We start from the raw sequence: 23,429 nt of genomic DNA on the forward strand, positions 1-23,429 counted from the left end.
CATAGCCTTAACCTACTGATGTCTCAATTAATTTTACTTTTATTGGTATCCATTTTTATTTTTAAAATTTACCAATAGCTGCTGCATTTCCGACACTAGGCTTATACTCGACTGAATAAGTTTTCCCCGTTTTTGTGGCAAAATTAGGGGTCTCTGCTTATATTCGGGTAGGCTTATACTCGAGTATATACGGGACTTAATTCAGTAGCTCAGCTATATAAATTGCTAGTTTTGAGAAGACGAATTGGGGAGGGATTGGGGAGGGTTAGGGTTCTTGGGTTTTGTGACTGCTAGGTTATCAGTCTAATAATATTGTTTATCTGCCTTGTTCATTTTTTAAAATTTAATAATAAGAATTAAAAAAAAAAATGCTTGTTTCATAGGTTTATTGCTAACAGCAGAAAGTCTGTATATTTTTGATTGCAACTGGAGATGCTGCAGTGATCCTAAAATAGGGATTTTTGTGTACTCACCGTAAAATCCTTTTCTCCGAGCCAATCATTGGGGGACACAGGACCATGGGTGTTATGATGCTGCCACTAGGAGGACACTAAGTTAACACAAAGAATAGCTCCTCCCCTGCAGTATACACCCTCCTGCTGGCTCTAAGTGAACCAGTTCGGTAACAAAGCAGTAGGAGCTTAACATTTAACAAGAATGAACTATGTCAAAACCAAGTCAACACAGAAAAAACTAAAGCCAATAGGCTAACAGGGTGGGTGCTGTGCCCTCCAATGATTGGCTCAGAGAAAAGGATTTTACGGTGAGTACACAAAAATCCCTATTTCTCCTACTCCTCATTGGGGGGGACAGGACCAAGGGACATCCTAAAGCAGTCCCTGAGTGGGAAACAATCCACTGCAATTTCTCCTTGTACCCACAAGTTACAGATGCGGCATTGCCACCTGCAAAATTCGTCTGCCGATGGACGCATCTGCCGAGGCCTGAGAATGGACATGGTAATAGTTCATAAACGTATGCAGGCTGGACCAAGTCGCAGCTCTGCAGACTTGTGCTGCCGTCGTCTGGTGCCGGATGGCCAAAGACGCACCCACTGACCAAGTAGAATGAGCCTTAATCCCTTCTGGGACGGAGTGACCCCTGACTCGGTAGGACTCCTGGATAGCCGAAGGAATCCACTTGGCTATCGTAGCTTTGGAAGCGGCTAGACCTTTCCTTGGCCCGTCCGGGAGCACAAACAGAGCATCTGACCTGCGGAAAGACGCAGTCCTTGAGACGTATCTCCTAAGAGCTCTCACCAATTCCAGTGTGTGAAGAGCCTTATCGATGCGATGTACTGGTGCCGGGCAAAGTGAAGGCAAGACTATTTCCTCATTGAGGTGGAAAGATGAGACAACTTTCAGTAGAAAACCACCTTATCCTGATGAAAAATGAGGAAAGGAACTTGACAGGACAAAGCCGCCAGCTCTGAGACTCGTCAGATGGACTTGACCGCAATCATGAAGGTAACTTTCCATGACAGAAAAGACAGGGAAACGTCCTTCAGAAGTTCAAAAGGGGCCTCATGCAAGACTCCGAGGACCAAATTAAAGTCCCATGGTTCCAACGGCATCTTATAGGGCGGCACCACATGGGAGACTCCCTGAATGAACGTCTTCACCTGTATTCTATTGGCAATTCTATGTTGGAACAGGACTGACAAGGCTGTCCTTTGAGAGAACTAAGGGCGAGACCTAAGTCCAAACCCGACTGAAGGAATTTGAGGATGAAAGGAGTGGAAGATTCAAAAGGAGAGCGTCCTCAGTCCTTGCACCATGTGAAGGTCTTCCAAATGCGATGATATATACGCATAGAGGTAGGCTTTCTAGCACTGATCATGGTAGAAATGACCTTCTGAGAGAAGCCTGAGTGTGTTAGCACCCAGGACTCAACGGTCATGCCGTCAAACACAGGGCCTCGGAGATCTGGTGATAAATGGGGCCCTGGGACAACAGGTCTTCGCAATTCAGTAATCACCAGGGGACATCGGTGACTAGTTTGAACTATTTCGGCGTACCAGGCCCTGCGCGGCCAATCTGGCGCAATCAAGATTACTGGTATCCCCTCCGCTCTGATCTTCTTGATGACTCTCGGCAGTAAAGGAAGCGGGGGAAATATGTACGGAAGCTGGAACCAATGCCACAAGTGATCGAGTGCATCTACCCCGATGGCTGCCGGATCGTGGGACCGAGCTATGAAGTTGGGAACCTTGGAATTTAGCTAAGAGGCCATCAGATCCACGTCCGGGGTGTCCCAACGACAGCAGATCTGGTGGAAGATCTCCGGATGGAGAGACCACTCTCCGGAGTAGAGACCTTGACGGCTGAGGAAGTCTGCTTCCCAATTTTCCACTCCCGGGATGTGAACCGCTGAGATCATTGAGCGGTTTTCCTCGGCCCAGCGGAGGATGTGGCCTACTTCGCTCATGGCTGCCTTGCTGCGTGTTCCCCCCTGACGGTTGATGTATGCCACTGCCGTGGCATTGTCAGACTGAATCCTGATGGGACGACCCACCAGGAAGGGATGGAATTGGAGAAGAGCCAACCTGATTGCCCGTATTTCCAGGATGTTATATGGACAGGCGTGCTTCCTGAAGAGACCAGCAGCCCTGAGCAGTGTGATGGTGGAACACCGCTCCCCAGCCCAGAAGACTGGCATCTGTTGTCACAAGTAGCCAGTGTACTGGGAGAAAAGACTTCAAAGAAAAACAAAAAACTAATATATCCAAATAACTTTATTTATAACACTTTTAGGATTAAAAACTAACACAACACCCAAACCCAATTAGCGGGAGTGGGTAATAAAAGCCTGGCCCGAATATATCAAGGGCAAAGGGTGGGAGTAAGTGGACTGAAATACAATACTATGTGTCCCTATACTGCTCCCTGCCTATCTGCGGAGGTTGGCACCCTCTTGGACGCAATATGGCGCCCCCGCTCCCGTCGACTGTCCCTTAAAACCCTATGGGTCCCTATACCTAGGTGGGAATGCTGTACCTCTACCAATATAACCAAATAACCCACAACCTAGGGCCCAAATAATAATACTAGTCTATACCAAACCGACGCCAGGTGGCAATTCACCAAAAACACCATACAACACCCGGTCTGACCGTACACAAGCCCTATACACTTATACACCGCCTACTATTAAAGGCTAGGACACCCTATAGAGTCCTTAACCAGACAACCCTACCTACCAGCGGAGGTTGGCACCCTCTTGAACGCAAATGGCGCCCCCGCTCCTCGGCGGCTGCCCCTAGCTTCCCCTCACACAATCCCTCAAAAACTAGGGATACCGTCTCTGGGTGGTGCCTAAGGGGTTACACTAGTGACTTATAGTGACGGTGCCCTGTAACTCGGTCAGACCCCAGAAAACTATATAAATAGATAACTTGAAAAGTACCCGGACCAGCAAAGAGCAAAATATACCTAGATATTAGAACATACAAATTAGAATTATACCACAGGTAATCAGGTATTAATGTATATTGGAAGATACAAGTTGAAATTATATCATTGATAATAAAACACTCATATAAACCTCTGAGCTGGTCAGTGATACACAAATGGTGAAATACCAAAAACAATTAAAAAACCTGATACACTTATCTGTGTTCAGGTCTTGCCTCTACGCGTTTCCCCCCCATGATGTGGTTCCTCAGGAGGCATATGGGAAAATGGAGTTCCGTGTGCTTGAATCACATCGGAGATGTATGCTGTGCCTGGTTGCCGGAGCAGGGAATACACTGGCAGAACCACCTTTAAATAGACCCCACCTTAGAGATAAAAAACCAGGGGGCTAAATCCTCCCCATGTGTGACGCTACACCTGTGTCCCAGATACGGGGTTACTTACAGGATTACACGCGCGCTGTTTACACATTCCAGGTGCCATTATTCATGTTTCTCAGCGTCTTCTAACCTCTGCGCATGCGCCGGTATCTAGCACTAGAGGTCCGGCTTCCTGATCACTAATGCGCATATGTTCGGGCGCCATCTTGTTGTAGACAACCCAATGCTATTACACAGGCGCCATGGCGCCGGCCGGGAGCCACGCCCATTGTAACCTCTGCGCATGCGCCGGTATCTAACACTAGAGGTCCGGCTTCCTGATCACTAATGCGCATATGTTCGGGCGCCATCTTATTGTAGACAACAAAATGCTATTGCGCAGGCGCCATGGCGCCGGCAGGGAGCCACGCCCATTGTGGATCTCACTGACGTCCCATCTGCCATGCTCCGCCTTATTCTTAATGCGGTCAATATGATGATAATAAATTGGTAATTATACTGTCCTGTTTTAAATGTACAGATGACGCTTAAAAAAAACCCAAAGGGTCTATATACTAATTTCACAGCCGCATATGTATCCTTATTATAATACTAAAAACTCTGCTCGGCCCCATTAGATATATATATATATCGGCACCCAATCCCCTAGTTAGACACAAAGCGTAAGTCGCTTAAAGCAATCATACACGCAATTTATAGTAGGTTAATGGGGTCATGCCCCTATCTATATCTAACATATCTTTATGGTGGGCACATATGTACCGCAGCTTAAGACGTTGTAAGAGTTATATAGTTTCACCAAGAGATAAGGACATTAAAAACAGTGCCCTATACATAAGGGACCGAGCTGTGAATTATGCCAAATGTGGTATAGGCCAACGAAACCCCCGCACCCACAACCATCTTATCCTAAATCCATTATATATTGATAATATAGAGTATGCACACGATGTATTAAACTGGTGTACCCTTATCTTTTTGCTGCAAACCATCTATTAAGTCTGCAGCGCTGTCTCATTCATATCAGGGGAAAAGGGGAGCAAAAACAGAGCCGACGAAAACAGTTCACACAAAGCAACTATAAGTTAGCCGCTCATTAAGTCCTCTTGGGACCACTGACTCCATCCTAAATATCCACTGGGTCTCTTTTTGTAGAATAACCCTATCCCAGTCACCTCTCCTGCCATTTTGTTTTATCACCTCCAGAACACAGAAAGAGAGAGCCCTATTGTCACCTTGGTGTACCTCCCAGATGTGACGTGCTACGGGAGTATCTCTACCATTCTTAATATCTCCCAGGTGCTCACCAATCCTCCTTCTCAACTCTCTTTTGGTCTTCCCTATATAATTTTTTGGACATGTACACGTAGCCATATAAACCACGCCAGTGGTTTTACAGTTGGCAAAGTCCCTGCAAAAGAAGTGTTTCCCATTGTGTGCACTGGTAAAGCTCTTACATGTTGTTACATAGTCACAAAATGTACAGTTTCCGCACCTAAATGTGCCATTAATACGTCTGTCAAGCCAGGTTCCTTCCTGTTTCGGTCTTTTATAATGGCTGTGTACAAGTCGATCTTTCAAAGACCGTCCTCTACGGAAGGTGATCTGGGGTCTATTTGGGATGATGTCCACCAGAGTCTCATCTGACTGTAGAATACCCCAATGTTTTTTGAGGATACTGAAAACCCGATTAGTTTGATTGTCATAGGTTCCAATAATTCTCGGGATATTTTCAGCCTCTGGTTTCCTGTTGGTCTGTAGGAGAGTGCATCTCTCTCTACCCACAGCATTTCTAAATGCCGGATCCAAGACATCATCCGGGTATCCCCGATCTCGGAACCTCTCTCTCAAATCATATGCTTGTGCCCTAAAGGTGGCAGGACTGGATCAGTTCCTCCTTGCCCTCAGGTATTGGCCCCGAGGAATACCCCTCTTCAAGGGAGCCGGATGGTGACTCTCCCACCGAAGAAGGGCATTGGTGGCTGTTGGTTTACGAAATAATCTTGTATCCAGCATGCCCTTCGCATTGATGGTAATTTTTACATCTAAAAATGCTAGTTCACGTCTATCACTCTCTGACGTGAATAGTAAACCAAATGTATTGTCATTCAGCCCTTGTGCAAAGCTTTTAAACTCCGTTTCTGTACCACTCCATATGACCAGGACATCATCTATAAATCGGTACCAAGCCGATATTTTGTTGGTCCACCATTCCTCTACTCCAGAGAACACTACGGTTTCCTCCCACCAGCCCAGGAGGAGATTTGCATACGAGGGTGCACAAGAACAACCCATCGCGGTCCCCCTGAGCTGGCACAGTAGAGATTTAAATCCTTGACCCATGAAAATGTGTTATACCAGGTTGTGGGAACTGACATTCGTTCCCACAACCTGGTATAACACATTTTCATGGGTCAAGGATTTAAATCTCTACTGTCGTAAATTAAAATGGAAAAAAAATTTTTCTTTACATAAACAACAATGTCTAGAACTTGGTATATCCGAGGAGGATTTGGAAGGGTTGAATGTCCTGACAGACCTCTTGGAGGATAATGAGAGGGAGAGAGGATTGGGTCCACAAACGGACTTGAAATTAAAGAGCAATAGAATGCCTCCCCCGGGTGATTACACCAGTATTGATATTTTCCTAAAAGTGGTCGAGGATGATTTTTAAAAAATAGGCCGGTTGAATGGAGATACGGCACCGAATCTGAGCTGTGAAGAATGGGAGGCCTTAGAAAAATTGGAAAAAAATGGCCAAATTATTATTAAATCATCTGATAAAGGTGGCAATTTGGTCGTCCTCGACCATCAGAGGTATGTAGGAATGTGTAAATCCATTCTGAATGACAGAGGGACATATGGTATACTTGAAAGTGACCCTACAGAAAGATTTACTAGGGCTTTGATGATTATTTTGGACAGTGGTCTACAGGACAAATTAATTTCTTATAATGAGTTTAAGTTCTTGGCTCCTCGCACCCCGATGATTCCAACTTTTTATGCCCTCCCTAAAGTCCACAAAGGTCTCTCTCCCCTGAAAGGACGCCCTATAGTTTCGGGGGTTGGTTCATTGAGTCAGAATGTCGGCATTTATATTGATAACATCTTACGTCCGTTTGTAACATCACTACCCTCATATGTCCGGGACACATCGGACCTACTCCAAAAGATAGACGGCGTTGTGGTGGAGCAGGGGACCATCTTAGGTTCAATCGATGTTGAAGCTTTATATAGCAGCATTCCCCACAACATGGGCCTTAAGGCATTGGAATATTATCTAAGGATGAGAGCCGTTTTCTTTGAGAACCACAACAAGTTTGTTGTAGAGTTGATGGAGTTTGTGTTAACCCACAACTATTTTCTTTTTGACGGTAAGTACTTCCACCAGCTCAGGGGGACCGCGATGGGTTGTTCTTGTGCACCCTCGTATGCAAATCTCCTCCTGGGCTGGTGGGAGGAAACCGTAGTGTTCTCTGGAGTAGAGGAATTGTGGACCAACAAAATATCGGCTTGGTACCGATTTATAGATGATGTCCTGGTCATATGGAGTGGTACAGAAACGGAGTTTAAAAGCTTTGCACAAGGGCTGAATGACAATACATTTGGTTTACTATTCACGTCAGAGAGTGATAGACGTGAACTAGCATTTTTAGATGTAAAAATTACCATCAATGCGAAGGGCATGCTGGATACAAGATTATTTCGTAAACCAACAGCCACCAATGCCCTTCTTCGGTGGGAGAGTCACCATCCGGCTCCCTTGAAGAGGGGTATTCCTCGGGGCCAATACCTGAGGGCAAGGAGGAACTGATCCAGTCCTGCCACCTTTAGGGCACAAGCATATGATTTGAGAGAGAGGTTCCGAGATCGGGGATACCCGGATGATGTCTTGGATCCGGCATTTAGAAATGCTGTGGGTAGAGAGAGATGCACTCTCCTACAGACCAACAGGAAACCAGAGGCTGAAAATATCCCGAGAATTATTGGAACCTATGACAATCAAACTAATCGGGTTTTCAGTATCCTCAAAAAACATTGGGGTATTCTACAGTCAGATGAGACTCTGGTGGACATCATCCCAAATAGACCCCAGATCACCTTCCGTAGAGGACGGTCTTTGAAAGATCGACTTGTACACAGCCATTATAAAAGACCGAAACAGGAAGGAACCTGGCTTGACAGACGTATTAATGGCACATTTAGGTGCGGAAACTGTACATTTTGTGACTATGTAACAACATGTAAGAGCTTTACCAGTGCACACAATGGGAAACACTTCTTTTGCAGGGACTTTGCCAACTGTAAAACCACTGGCGTGGTTTATATGGCTACGTGTACATGTCCAAAAAATTATATAGGGAAGACCAAAAGAGAGTTGAGAAGGAGGATTGGTGAGCACCTGGGAGATATTAAGAATGGTAGAGATACTCCCGTAGCACGTCACATCTGGGAGGTACACCAAGGTGACAATAGGGCTCTCTCTTTCTGTGTTCTGGAGGTGATAAAACAAAATGGCAGGAGAGGTGACTGGGATAGGGTTATTCTACAAAAAGAGACCCAGTGGATATTTAGGATGGAGTCAGTGGTCCCAAGAGGACTTAATGAGCGGCTAACTTATAGTTGCTTTGTGTGAACTGTTTTCGTCGGCTCTGTTTTTGCTCCCCTTTTCCCCTGATATGAATGAGACAGCGCTGCAGACTTAATAGATGGTTTGCAGCAAAAAGATAAGGGTACACCAGTTTGATACATCGTGTGCATACTCTATATTATCAATATATAATGGATTTAGGATAAGATGGTTGTGGGTGCGGGGGTTTCGTTGGCCTATACCACATTTGGCATAATTCACAGCTCGGTCCCTTATGTATAGGGCACTGTTTTTAATGTCCTTATCTCTTGGTGAAACTATATAACTCTTACAACGGCTTAAGCTGCGGTACATATGTGCCCACCATAAAGATATGTTAGATATAGATAGGGGCATGACCCCATTAACCTACTATAAATTGCGTGTATGATTGCTTTAAGCGACTTACGCTTTGTGTCTAACTAGGGGATTGGGTGCCGATATATATATATATCTAATGGGGCCGAGCAGAGTTTTTAGTATTATAATAAGGATACATATGCGGCTGTGAAATTAGTATATAGACCCTTTGGGTTTTTTTAAGCGTCATTTGTACATTTAAAACAGGACAGTATAATTACCAATTTATTATCATCATATTGACCGCATTAAGAATAAGGCGGAGCATGGCAGATGGGACCTCAGTGAGATCCACAATGGGCGTGGCTCCCTGCCGGCGCCATGGCGCCTGCGCAATAGCATTTGGTTGTCTACAATAAGATGGCGCCCGAACATATGCGCATTAGTGATCAGGAAGCCGGACCTCTAGTGTTAGATACCGGCGCATGCGCAGAGGTTACAATGGGCGTGGCTCCAGGCCGGCGCCATGGCGCCTGTGTAATAGCATTGGGTTGTCTACAACAAGATGGCGCCCGAACATATGCGCATTAGTGATCAGGAAGCCGGACCTCTAGTGCTAGATACCGGCGCATGCGCAGAGGTTAGAAGACGCTGAGAAACATGAATAATGGCACCTGGAATGTGTAAACAGCGCGCGTGTAATCCTGTAAGTAACCCCGTATCTGGGACACAGGTGTAGCGTCACACATGGGGAGGATTTAGCCCCCTGGTTTTGTATCTCTAAGGTGGGGTCTATTTAAAGGTGGTTCTGCCAGTGTATTCCCTGCTCCTGCAACCAGGCACAGCATACATCTCCGATGTGATTCAAGCACACGGAACTCCATTTTCCCATATGCCTCCTGAGGAACCACATCATGGGGGGGAAACGCGTAGAGGCAAGACCTGAACACAGATAAGTGTATCAGGTTTTTTAATTGTTTTTGGTATTTCACCATTTGTGTATCACTGACCAGCTCAGAGGTTTATATGAGTGTTTTATTATCTATGATATAATTTCAACTTGTATCTTCCAATATACATTAATACCTGATTACCTGTGGTATAATTCTAATTTGTATGTTCTAATATCTAGGTATATTTTGCTCTTTGCTGGTCCGGGTACTTTTCAAGTTATCTATTTATATAGTTTTCTGGGGTCTGACCGAGTTACAGGGCACCGTCACTATAAGTCACTAGTGTAGCCCCTTAGGCACCACCCAGAGACGGTATCCCTAGTTTTTGAGGGATTGTGTGAGGGGAAGCTAGGGGCAGCCGCCGAGGAGCGGGGGCGCCATTTGCGTTCAAGAGGGTGCCAACCTCCGCTGGTAGGTAGGGTTGTCTGGTTAGGGACTCTATAGGGTGTCCTAGCCTTTAATAGTAGGCGGTGTATAAGTGTATAGGGCTTGTGTACGGTCAGACCGGGTGTTGTATGGTGTTTTTGGTGAATTACCACCTGGCGTCGGTTTGGTATAGACTAGTATTATTATTTGGGCCCTAGGTTGTGGGTTATTTGGTTATATTGGTAGAGGTACAGCATTCCCACCTAGGTATAGGGACCCATAGGGTTTTAAGGGACAGTCGACGGGAGCGGGGGCGCCATATTGCGTCCAAGAGGGTGCCAACCTCCGCAGATAGGCAGGGAGCAGTATAGGGACACATAGTATTGTATTTCAGTCCACTTACTCCCACCCTTTGCCCTTGATATATTCGGGCCAGGCTTTTATTACCCACTCCCGCTAATTGGGTTTGGGTGTTGTGTTAATTTTTAATCCTAAAAGTGTTATAAATAAAGTTATTTGGATATATTAGTTTTTTGTTTTTCTTTGTTAAGTACTAATTTGGATCATCAGGCAGTATACTTCTTTTTGATTTTTGAGAAAAGACTTCCCTTGATTCAGGGAGGACTTCAAAGTCCACCACCTGAGATACTGTCTTTTTCGCTGGGGAAGGAGTAAACGACGATCGAGAGAGGACGGGTTCCTGTCCCACACAGCCAGGAGATCATGTTGTAAACACCACCACGCCTCGGGAATGGAGGATGGCCACGGCGGCCGCCATGACCTTGGTGAATACCCTGGGATCGGTGGCGAGGCCGAAGGGCAGAGTAGCAAATTGAAAGTGATCTTTCTGGACTGCGAAGCGAAGAAACCTTTGGTGAGAAGGTACGATAGGAATGTGAAGGTACGCATCCTGGATGTCCATGGACGCCAGGAACTCGCCTTTCTCCATGGAGGCGATGACAGAAAGAAGCGTTTCCATCCGGAACCGTTGCACCCTGACAAACTTGTTCAGCAGTTTTAGGTCCAGTATGGGCCATACTGTACCGTCCTCCTTTGGAACAATGAACAGGTTTGAATAAAAACCTTGAAACCTTTCGCTTTGAGGAACCGGGATAATAACCCTATCTTCTTTTAGAGAGCTTATGGCCTGGAACTGTGATGCCTTTGCCCTGGGAGGAGAAGACAGGAAAAAGCGATTTGGTGGAAGAGAGGAAAATTCTATCTTATATCCGGAGAACACTAGGTCGCGGACCCATTCTTCATGAACGACCGAGAGCCACGCGTCGCTGAAGGAAAGCAGGCGGCCGCCTACTTTGAGGGTCTCCTCCAGATACCGCAGGGAGTCATTGTGTGGGAGACCTGGCTGGTCTTGACCCTCTGGACCCTGACTGCCTAGGCCTGCCTCTCCAAGAGGGGGAAGGTTTGTAAGAGGTCTGAGGACCTCTTTTCCTACGTTGTGCCCGGCCAGGTCTGGAAGATGTGGAAGTAGAGGACCAATTTAAGTTCAAGCGAAAAAAATCGGGACCGAGCCTGCTGCTGCTTGTTCCGAAAGGTAAGAAAGGGTCTCTGTTGTGGAAGAAATTTACTCTTCTCTCCAGTGGCGTCAGAAATTAATTGGTCGAGCTGTTCGCCAAAAAGGCGACCGCTCTGATATGGAAGAGAAGTCAATAACTTTTTGGAAGCTGAATCCGCACGCCAGTCCCTGAGCCATAAGGACCTTCGGATGGTGATGGCGTTTGCTGCTTGCGAAGAACAGTTAGCAGCAACCAGCGGTAACTACAAAATCTCCAGCTCTGGCTATTTGAGCAGCGAGGTCTGCTATCTCCAAGGGTGTGGGGGCGCAGGGGGAGGGGCGGTATACAGCACCGCTGCAGACAAGACCTCAGCCCAGTGGGTCATAGCCTTAGCCACCCACGTAGCAGCAAAGGATAGGAAGAGTGCGGCTGCTGAGGCTTCAAAGGCTGAACGCGCCATATTGTCGATCTGACGATCGGTTGGGTTTTTGATAGAGGCGCCCTCCGAAAAGGATAAAATAGATTTAGTAGCAAGGCGTGATATCGGAGGATCTACAGGGGGAGATTGCGACCAATCTTTTCTTAGATCCTGAGCAAAGTGATATTTTGATTCCATGGGCCTCTGCCCGGTGAATCGTTTATCAGGACGGATCCTATGAGATTCAATGATTTCCTTAAATTCGGGATGAGAGGCGAACACTGTGAGCTCACTTGGTCCTCTTAAAGGACACGGCGTGATCCGTTTTAGATAAAGGTTCCTCCTCAAGTTTCAAAGCGTTATTCACTGACTCAAGAGTCGAGAGTCTCCTGATCGTGATGAAATTCCTGATCTAGGGACGTGTCAGAATCGTCCCCTGAAACAGGCTCTCTACTAGCCCCAATGGAAGGGGAGCAAGAAATGGAGCTCTCAGTACTCGAAACCCGGTGATGGTCTGGAGATATGCATGCGTCCTTTTCCTGAACAAGCGAGAGAGGGGTTTTGAGGCTCGGAAGCATCGTCCATAAGAGTGCCCTGGTTAGAGGAGGGGTCTCGGAACGATTCTAACACTTTTGCCAGGTATGCCATAGACCGGGTAAGAGAGGTAGCCCACTCAGGGGGACTAGGCTCACTGGGTTCGGTATCAGTCACTGGTGGTTCCTGAATGGTCACCGGTTCACAAGCTGTGCACAATGCAGTATTGTGACCTCGGGGTAATGAGACCTTACAAGATGTACATGCAGCGAAAAATACAGTGTGGGTTTTCCAAGACTTTTTGTGAGACCTTGATTGAGACATAGTAGCCTTGAGGAGAGCGCTTACTAGCAGGGGAAGGGTTAAGTTATGTATCTGCAGTTTACCCAGGTCCTGTGTCTTGAGTCCACAGGGGAGGTCCGCAATGTATGGTCCTGAAGGCCGTAGATCGGTAACCAGAGATTAGGAGAACTGGAGCAGCACTGCAGGGTCAGCGCTGAGGTGTACCAAGATGGCCGCCGAGATCTGTGAGAGGGCTTCTCAGGGAACGAGAAGCGCTAGAAAAGATGGGCAGCGGTGATTGCCGGTGGGCGTGGCCAAGAGCTCCGGCCTGTATGAAGGGGAAAAGCTGGGGACTAAATTTGAAAAAATTGCGGTAGCGGACTGCAGCGTCACGACCGCTAATGGTGCTGAGAAGAGTGATGTACCGCAGGTAGTGGTGAGAGGAGTGATGTACCGCAGGTAGTGCTGAGAGAAGTGATGTACCGCAGGTAGTGGTGAGAGGAGTGATGTACCGCAGGTAGTGCTGTGAGGAGTGATGTACCGCAGGTAGTGCTGTGAGGAGTGATGTACCGCAGGTAGTGCCGAGTGCCATCCTGAGCCGCGCTCCTCATAAAAAAACTGCGCTGCGGACTACACACGGACCCGGGCTTTATGCCCTGCTAGTGCGGACCTTCCATACCCAGGGGACCAGTACCCCTCCAGCGCCTCGGCCCCCGCAGTGTACTCACGGTAGATGCGGAGGGCCGGTGCTCAATCCACCATCGCCATAGTCAGGGAGGGGGTGGAGAGCTTCTGCCGCCATGCGCCATCCGCTATCTCAGTGGTGATGCAGAGGAGAGCTGCACGGACGCCATTCATAATATGTCCGGTAATGCACCTGGCTCCAGGAGAGGTAGATGGAGGGCTACTCCATGTGGTCGCCTGCTATGGAGGTGGTAGATCAGAACATGAAGGAACCGTCGCCTGTAAGGTGAGCTCAAGGCTGGCATCCAACGTTGCAGGAAAAGATACGGGAGGAACACCCCATGTACTTGCCTGTTGATGGTTCGGGGGAGATCGGAACCTAGAAAGGGTCTGTCGCCCCCATTCGCTCCATTAAGGGAAAAAATAGAATAAAAATAAAAATGAAAATAAAAACGGTGGGTTCTGAAAGCAGACCCAAGTGCCTCCTACAGACACTAAGCAAGAACTGGTTCACTTGGAGCTATTCTTTGTGTGTTAACTTGGTGTCCTCCTAGTGGCAGCAGTATAACACCCATGGTTTTGTGTCCCCCCAATGAGGCGTAGGAGAAATAGGGATTTTTGTGTACTCACCGTAAAATCCTTTTCTCCGAGCCACTTATTGGGGGACACAGGACCGTGGGTGTATGCTGCTGCCACTAGGAGGCTGATACTAAGTAAATACAAAAAGGGTTAGCTCCTCCTCTGCAGTATACACCGCCCACTGGCTCCGGATAATACCAGTTCGGTAGCAAAGCAGTAGGAGATTAACAAAATTTAACCGTAGGAACAACATGTCAGAGATTAAAATACTTATAGGCAGCAAGCCAAAACAGGGGTGGGTGCTGTGTCCCCCAATGAGTGGCTTGGAGAAAAGGATTTTACAGTGAGTACACAAAAATCACAGGACTGTGGGACGTCCAAAAGCAGTCCCTGGGTGAGAAACAACAACATAACAGTGTAAACTCATGGCACCTGCTGTCTACAGGTGCGCTACCGCTGCCTGCAGAATACGCCTACCCAGGCTTGCATCTGAAGATGCCCGAGTATAGACATTGTAATGCTTTGAGAAGGTGTGCAGGCTAGACCAGGTTGCAGTTTTGCAAACTTGCTCTGCAGACGCTTGATTCCGAATGGCCCAGGAAGCACCCACCGACCGAGTGGAGTGTGTCCTAAGGCCCGAAGGGATAGGCTTGACTGACACGGTAAGCCTCTTGAATAGTCGACCGAATCCATCTGGCAATTGTCAACTTACAAGCGGCCAGTCCCTTCCGGTGTCCCGCTGGGAGCACGAACAGAGCTTCCGTCTGTCGAAAAGGTGCCGTCCTAGACACATACTTCCTGAGAGCTCTCACAAGATCCAGGGAGTGAAGAGACTTCTCCATGCGGTGCGTTGGAGCAGGATAAAATGACAGAAGTACGATATCCTCGTTGAGGTGGTAGGAAGACACCACCTTTGAGAGGAAGGTAGGGGACGGCCTGAGGACCACCTTGTCTTGGTGGAATGTAAGGAACGGCGTCCAACAGGAAAGGGCAGCCAACTCCGAGACTCGTCTGATCGAGGTAATAGCGACGAGAAAAGCCACCTTCCATGAAAGGAGAGGTAGAGAGATGTCCTGCAATGGCTCGAAGGGAGATTCCTGCAGGACACCTAGGACCAGATTAAGGTCCCAAGCATCTAGAGGTGCTTTGTAGGGGGGCACCACGTGAGAGACTCCCTGAAAGAACCTTCTGACCTGGGGTTTGGAAGCAATTTTTTGTTGAAAAAGGACTGACAAGGCCGAGACCTGCCCTTTAAGGGAACTCAGCGAAAGCCCCAAGTCCAGACCGGATTGGAGGAAATCCAGGATGGTAGGGATGTTGAAAAGCAACAGAGGGCGACCTCTGCTTCTGCACCATTCAAAGAAGATTTTCCAGGTCCGATGATAGATGCGCGATGACACCGGATTCCAGGCATTGATCAAAGTGGAAACTACCTCACGGGAAAAACCTGCTTGAGTCAGAACTCAGGCTTCAACGGCCAAGCCGTCAAACGCAGGGCCCCTGAGTTCTGGTGGTAGATCGGGCCCTGAGAAAGTAGATCCGGATGATCTGGTAGGCGCCAAGGAATGTCTGCGATGAGTTGGACCAGCTCTGCATACCACGCACAGCGAGGCCAATCCGGGGCGATGAGAATCACCGGGACACCCTCTGCCCTGATCTTCCTGATGACTCTGGGAAGCAGGGGCAGGGGGGAAACCGGTAAGGAAGGCGAAACTGACTCCAAGGAAGGACCAGCGCGTCCGCCCCGATTGCTCTCGGGTCCCGAGACCATGCTACAAACTGAGGCACCTTGGCATTGAACCAGGAAGCCATCAAGTCCACGTCCGGAGTACCCCAACGAAGGCAGACTTCTTGGAATATGTCCTGATGGAGAGACCACTCTCCTGAGGCAAGACCTTGCCAGCTGAGGAAGTCCGCGGCCCAATTCTCCACTCCTGGAATGTGAACGGCCGATATGACCGAGTGGTTGTTTTCGGCCCAGCGAAGGATGTGCTCTACCTCGCGCATTGCAGCTCGTCTGCTGCGGGTGCCCCCCTGATGATTTATATAAGCCACAGCCGTGGCATTGTCAAACTGGATACGGATGCGGCGGCCTGCTAGGAGATGATGGAACCGCTTTAGGGACAGCCAAATTGCATGTATCTCCAGGATATTGTTTGGGAGACGAGACTCGTGAGGAGTCCAGGTTCCCTGCGCAGTGTGATGGCGAAAGACGGCTCCCCAGCTGAGGAGGCTGGCATCGGTAGTGACTACCAGCCAATGAACTGGGAGGAAGGACCTCCCTTGGAGAAGACAGGTTCGGAGCATCCACCATTGGAGTGTCTGCTTGACCCGAGGAGAGAGAGGACACAGTCGGTCGAGAGAAAATGGACTCCCGTCCCATGCGTCCAGCAGAGCGTGCTGGAGGGGACGGAGGTTTAGTTGCGCAAATGGAATCGCCGCCATTGCGGCCACCATCTTCCCGAGAATCCTCATGCTGAAACGGATGGAACAGGAAGACGGCTGGAGAAGCTTCTAGACCCACTGTTGAAGAGCCAGGAGCTTGTCCCGATGAAGTAGCACCAACCCTAGGGAGATGTCCAGGGTCATGCCCAGGAAGGAGATCCGTTAAGCCGGAACAGGCGATGACTTTTTTTAAAATTGATCAACCAGCCCCGCCGAGAAAGAGTATCTAAGGAAATGCGGACACACTCCTCGCAGGCTTGGAAAGATGGGCCTTTGACCAGTAAGTCGTCTAAGTAGGGAAGCAAGACTAGACCCCGAGAATGCAGAATGGCCATGACCGCCGCCATGACCTTTGTGAAAACTCTGGAGGCGGTGGCGAGGCCGAAGGGCAAGGCCGTGAACTGAAAATGTTCCTCTCCGACTGTGAAGCTAAGAAACCTTTGGTGAGGTGGGAAGATTGGGATGTGGAGGTACGCATCCCGGATGTCGATGGATGCTAAGAATTTGCCTTGTTCCATTGAGGCAATGACGGAACAGAGGGCTTCTATCCTGAAATGACGGACTTTGACAAATCTGTTCAAGTGCTTTAGGTCCAGGATGGGTCTGGATCCCCTGGACCTAGACTGTGTGGTGCGGCCACTCCAGGAATGGTTGGGCCTGTACGAGGCCTGAGGGCTTTTGTCTCTGCCAGCGCGGCGTCCCGAACCGGGTGAACTGGCTGAGGAATGCCATGCGTAATTTCAACGACAGGGCTGAAAACGAGCCTGCGGCTGTTGTCGGAACGGTTGTCTGAATCTCTGCTGTGGAAGAGAAGTACTCTTTCCCCCTGTAGCGTCTAAACCGGTGGGCGGGGCCTCGCGCGTGACGCGCGCTGTGGACGTAGACGCGGCCTAGCTGGGGCCGAAGCCGGGGACTAAATTAGCGGTGCCCGGCTGCAAGACGCGGCCGAGCCCGCGGTGCGCTCGGCAGCCTCCCCCCCACCCCTGCCAGACTCACCGCTGATGCTCCTCTTCAGGCGAGGTATGTGGGGAGATGAAGTAACCCTCGATCCGCCGCCCTCTTGATGAGGAGGTGGAGAGGGACTGCAGAACTCCATGCAGCACCGCTGTTCTTCAGTGGTGGTGCAGAGGGAGGGCGGCCGGACTGTGCCCATTGAAGGTGGCCTCTGTGTATCCTAAGGGGTCGCTCCCCTAGGATTTCACAGGGCTAGTCCTCGGCCATACATCCCACGTCGCAGGAGAGGGTACGGGGAGTAAACTCGCCGTGCTCGCCTGTTGATGTTTTGGGGGAGATCGGCCCCCTTAAAAGGGTCCGTCGGCCCATCATCCTCTTGCGCAAAGTTAAAAATAAAATTAAAAATAAAAATAAGAACGTCTGGAGAAAAACAGACGCAGTGTGCCTCCTACGGACACTACATACACCCACGGTCCTGTGTCTCCCAATGTGGCGATGGAGAAAATCAACCGTCTTTTTTCAGGTGCCTGAACACATGCCGTCATGCCAAATGTGCATACATAAGTGAGACATCAATGCATTCCTAGTGGAGGAGGATCGTCTGTAAATGAACATATGACAAGGACAAGAGCCGCCCTGTCTGAAGAGACTCACTGGAGTTGACTCAGGTTCTCCAGGTTCTGGATAATACGAATCTGATTATCATACAGGTCCAATTCATTCAATGTCACCAACTGCTCCAAGTTCTCAATCACCTTTATGAGATTTTGACGCAGGCACAGGGTCTACAGGGGCAGATTCAATGAGAGAGGGTAAGTTAGCGGAGAAATAGTGATGGACATAAGGGACAGGCAGGTAAGGAGGCAATTCAGGGGAAAAGAAGGGTAAAGAGGCAATGGACAGAAGTATCCAGTATAAATGACATGATAATACAAGACAGGTTTCATACTGCAAGCAAAGTGATGCCAGGCAAATGACATCACCAGCATGCACAAGGCTGGAAGAATCACCAGCATGCACAAGGCAGGACGAAAAGCTGGAAATGTAGTAAAATTCACCTACCTGAACTTTCTTGAGCACCTCAAATCCCTGAATGGCTCCAATTCGCATGTGGTTCAAGTCAACTTCCTGCAGTAAATTTATAGTATAAAGTGAAATATAACAGAGGAGCCTCGCATTGTGGATGGATAAGAAAACAGGCAGTGAAGGAAGAACGAGACATGTGCAGGCTTTATGCCGTGTATTCTAGACACCACTATCCCCGCACTTTACACTGAAGATCTGAACTGGAGCAATGATGATCTCTATGAGCTCAGCACTGACAATACAGGTCACCATAAAATAATCACCTGTGGGGTACACCGCCTCGCAAACTAGTAGTGTCTTAAGTCCTGGGACATTACAAATAAGTAGTATATATGACCTGTCATTCTTCATACAGCACGAAACACCAACAGACGTAAAGCACCACTATGGAGATTTTTTTCATTTCACCACCGGAGTAGTGCCACTAACGTATGTTCTCTGCAGCTAATATTATACTCACCAGCCGCCATCTTCTGGTCTCGACGCCGCTCCGGTCCTGTTCTGCTAGTTGTCACCTGAGGATCGCTCCATTGTTTGCTGGGTGGACTGGTGCTCACTTCTTAATCTAAGTCCATGAGAGCCACAATGAGGCCGGAATGAGACCTCATAGACTTACACTGAGAGCTTGTGACCGTTACTTCTGGTCACAAGATGATGGTGCGAGAATGAAGCGGCGCCGAGAATTGCCCAGGATGGCGGGACAGTGAACATACATTTGTGGCATTTCACCAGCATTGAAATAAATGCTGGAGTGGTGCTTTAAGTTTTTCTATGAAGAGTGGAACCAGGGACCCACAGCTTGACTTTTACCTGTACTTATTTTGCTTGATTTGATATTCAGATACTAGTGGGTCTTTGACTTATATAATATTATACTATTGCACCCTTTATGCGGTCCACACATGTACGATTTGGGTGGTGCATTTGGTTTTCAGACTTATCAGTATGACATTTTCTCATACTACTATAAAAAACATCCACAACGTCACTGACATTTTGCAGTGCTACCCACCCATATCCCATTGTGGCAACTCTGCTCGGATATACAAATGCATCAACTTCGGTGCTATTTTATTGAAAACCAGAGGTGGAATCTCACACTGCCCACATGCCAATGATGGCGGCCCGTCACTGACTAGTCAGTGACCTGTAGAGACACATGACACAGGTGGAGCTGCCTTAGTAGAAGCCCCGGCCCCCCGGGCCTGCCCCGATGCACAGAAGACGTCAGAAGAAAATGTAAAACCGGATAAAAAAAACCCAAAAAACACTGATCTGACGCCTTCAACAAAAGTATCAATGTAATCAGTGCAATAGCGCCATTTTGGCTATACTTTTTAGTAATAAATCATGCTGACAAGTTCCTTTTAATGAACCTTCACTGAATAATAAAGCACATTCTTCATTACCTCTGCTTCAGGATCCAGGATAATCGTTTCCAAGTTCACCGGCGTTTCCAAGTCTTTTGGGGGGGGAAAAAATAAATAAAAATGAAAAAAACTGCAGAATATTCTTATAATATTTAAAGTGAATCTGTAACCAAATTCCCAATACAAACTGCAGCCATTATTAAACAGATCTTAGACCCGGTGAGGCTGGTGTGCTTACTTTGAATATCTATTTCAGAATGATCCGATCCGTGTATGGTGCTTACATCTTTTAGACACCAGTAGGCACTTAAGATGACGACAGTGGTCCTCCCCCCACCCCCCAAATTGTCTTCTGGGCTGTTTTTTAGGCTCTGGTGTTGCCCCCACCTTTATCATGGGGGGCTGCATCCTGCTAAGTGCATTGGTAATATGACCGGGTGTTGGTAAAGCTATATCTTTTTTCTGTGATTGTTTTTTTGCAGCATCTTTGCCGCCGGTGACTTTTTTATTCGAAGAATGGTCAGGTCACTTCTTTTAGCCACTTCACAACTTTCAAAGACAGATGCGGTTAAAAGCAGCTCAAAAAGACTGAACATGTGAACAGGAACTGGTCCTGACATTGCAGGGCTTATGTTAGTTCTTTTCAGCATCTTTTTTAGAAACTACTTTTCAGGTGGATGTCAAGCAGAATCCGCCTGGATGTGAAGTCGTGTGCGCGTACCTTCATCCCGATATTAGGACCAACATTTTAATAGTTTGGCTACAGAGTAAAATTCATTTTAATTCTATTTAGTAATTATGTAGTTTGTATTCTGAAAGATATCAGACTCTAATGCTGCGGTCACAGTCAGTATTTGGTCAGTATTTTACCTCAGTATTTGTAATCCAAAACAAGGAGTGAAACAATCAGAGGAAAAGTATAATAGAAACATATGCACCACTTCTGTATTTATCACCCACTCCTGGATTTGGCTTATGAACACTGAGGTAAAAACCTCACCAAATACCGAACGTGTGAACGTGGCCTAAATCCGTTATCCAAGTCCTGTCTACTCAACTGATGTCCTCTGCTGAGAAACAGACTCTGGTGGGATCAGCTGTCATCGCCCCAGGCATCCATGGAGGGGCGCTAAGGAGCAGTTCAGATATGTACAGGGAACTATCTCACTATGCAGAAAGCACGAGACTCAGAGACCTCAAGGCTTGCAAAAATAATACACCATATATAAGAATTGTTTTTCCTTTAAGAGAGGGAGCACTATTCGCAACCCCTTATTGTAAACTCTTGTAATACTGATGATGATGAAGCATTGTGAGAACAAGAGAGTCGTTTCTGACTATATCTTAAAAGGGAATCTGTCAGCATGAAGACAGCATGCTGTAGAGGTTAAAACACAGATTTGCTTCTCTTCTCAAGCTTATTGCTGTTTGCTTGCAACGATTGTGCACCAGGAGCTTATCATTGCTTGGACTACAGGAGCCTGTGCGTCCTGGTCTGACTCCGCCCCTCCTGTGATAGGCAGCTCACTGTCTATAGACCATGTACACAGAGCCTGGTGTGGGCAGGGGCAGCTTTCCCAGCTCTGCTGCATTTCTAAATCTAATCTCCGGGTCAGAACGGCTGCACACAGTAATCTAAGTGATACTTCGCTTGGATCAGGGTCTTTGTCTACATTTCACTGCTCTCAGATGAGGCAGGAACAACTTGCTGACAGATTCCCTTTAAGCCAAGCGGTTCTTACAGGACAATGAGGACATACACACATTATGGATGCACATTTAGGTGTGGATGCAATACTTAAAAGAAAATTATCTGTTTAAATCAGGTTTTTATATTAAACATTTATTTTAAATGTAGTTAAAACTTCTGAAAAGTAACCTGGATAGAACCCAGAAGTGAGTCCTGTTACCATTCGCTCCACTATATTCCTGGCGTAAATGCGCACTCACAGTATACATGTCACGCAGCCACTGACTCGGTGACTCTGAAGCATGCGGAGCTAGAAAGTGAAGCTGAGGACATACATCCAGATTCAGTGCGCACGTCCGGGGAGCTGGTTGTCAGTGCACAGGGGCGGGAATTAGTCAGTGATTGCCATGATGTCAGGGCAGTTCAGCCAGACTGCGTTGGGCTTGGGCATGATTATTATGAAGACCGTGAGTGGAACTATTGAAAGCGCCACCAATATGGCTGAAAGACAAGGTCTACTATGCAATTGCCTAATGATAAAAAGTATTTTTTTTTACATAAATACTGAGATATTTTGCTTGAAAACACCATGTTCGTGATTCATATCACATCACTAATAAGACACTGGGGGCAGTTTAGTATCGACAAATAGTGTTACAGGTTCCCTTTAAATGAAATACATCAGCAGGTTTTTAATATGCAATCCGCTGCATGATGTAGGGGCAGAGACCCTGATCTAAGCTACGCATTACTTAGTTTACTGGGTACAGCAGTTGTGACCGAATCACAGTTTTCTCTGCTGCAGATCTAGCAGAGCTCGGAATGTTTCGCCCTATATAACCCCGCCCACACCACTGATTGGCTGCTTTGTCACCACAGAGTGTGCTTGGGAAGCTGCCAATTAGTGCTAAATTCGTCGTTGGACTAGGATGCAGCTTGTCCTGTAGTGATAATCTCCTGCTAATAAAACACTGATTGTACTGAAACAGCAAAACAAGCTAGCAAGTGACAACATTGCTGGAATCAGGGTCTCTGCTCCTTAAATTATGTTCTTCTCAGATTACATGGTACAAAAAACTATTACAAATTCCCTTTAATATAGATAATGCTGAACATTGATAAACACATTAAATTTTAATTTAACCAAAAGCTAGTTTTCTAATAACACAATCCATTTTACTCCTCATCTGCACCCCTAGCATGTTAATGGAAATTTTCCAGAGTTTTGGTTTCACTATAGAAAAAAAAAAAATTCACCCATGATATTAGTGGAAATTTCCTACAGATTTCGAACAGGAGCACAAAAGAAGAATCCCACTAATTGACAATGGAGTTGATCCATGTACAGATCCGCAGCAGTGAAGAGGGTCCGCTTCAGAAATGGCATCAGTCTTGTGAGCGTACACTGCTTCCTCTCGCTGTAACTGATCTGGGCGCTGACCGCACTTCCACTTAGTAATGCAGAGTACTTGGCTCCAGGTATCTAGGGAAAAGGCTGACGGCATGACCATTATTGCTGAAACACTGGTGGACATTCACAGACATACGGTAAGGTCAGACTTGCAGCCAATTTCTGGCTTGCACTGACAGCATTGATTGCCGTGGGGAAGCCCATGATTTTACTTGTCCACCTGTTTTTATGAAAGGCCCCGTGTATCTGCTGGTAGTGAATCCGTGGAGCTAATGTGCACAATACTTCTCTATTTACTGCCAACTAATGTGATATGTTACAGCCAATCTGGAGACCCTACTGACGTCACCCGCTGGCAGCACTGGCAAAGCTTCAATAGTGAGGCTTTATCACCCACATTTACATCCCATTACTGCAGAA

General features: G+C 47.4%; 1 protein-coding gene across 1 annotated transcript in view; it reads right to left on the bottom strand.

The window, feature by feature from the left end:
* PPP1R7 (protein phosphatase 1 regulatory subunit 7) overlaps positions 1–23,429 on the bottom strand; it is a 73,563-nt gene that overhangs the window by 31,693 nt on the left and 18,441 nt on the right. Inside the window, exons 3-5 of the mRNA XM_069727720.1 lie at positions 19,948–20,000; positions 18,515–18,580; positions 18,107–18,237 (exon numbers count right to left, since the gene is read on the bottom strand). Of these exons, the coding sequence (XP_069583821.1) occupies positions 18,107–18,237; positions 18,515–18,580; positions 19,948–20,000 (250 nt within the window). The remainder of the gene's footprint in view (positions 1–18,106; positions 18,238–18,514; positions 18,581–19,947; positions 20,001–23,429) is intronic.

This window comes from Ranitomeya imitator, chromosome 5 (genome assembly GCF_032444005.1).
Source record: "Ranitomeya imitator isolate aRanImi1 chromosome 5, aRanImi1.pri, whole genome shotgun sequence".
NCBI classification, from domain to species: Eukaryota; Metazoa; Chordata; class Amphibia; order Anura; family Dendrobatidae; genus Ranitomeya; species Ranitomeya imitator.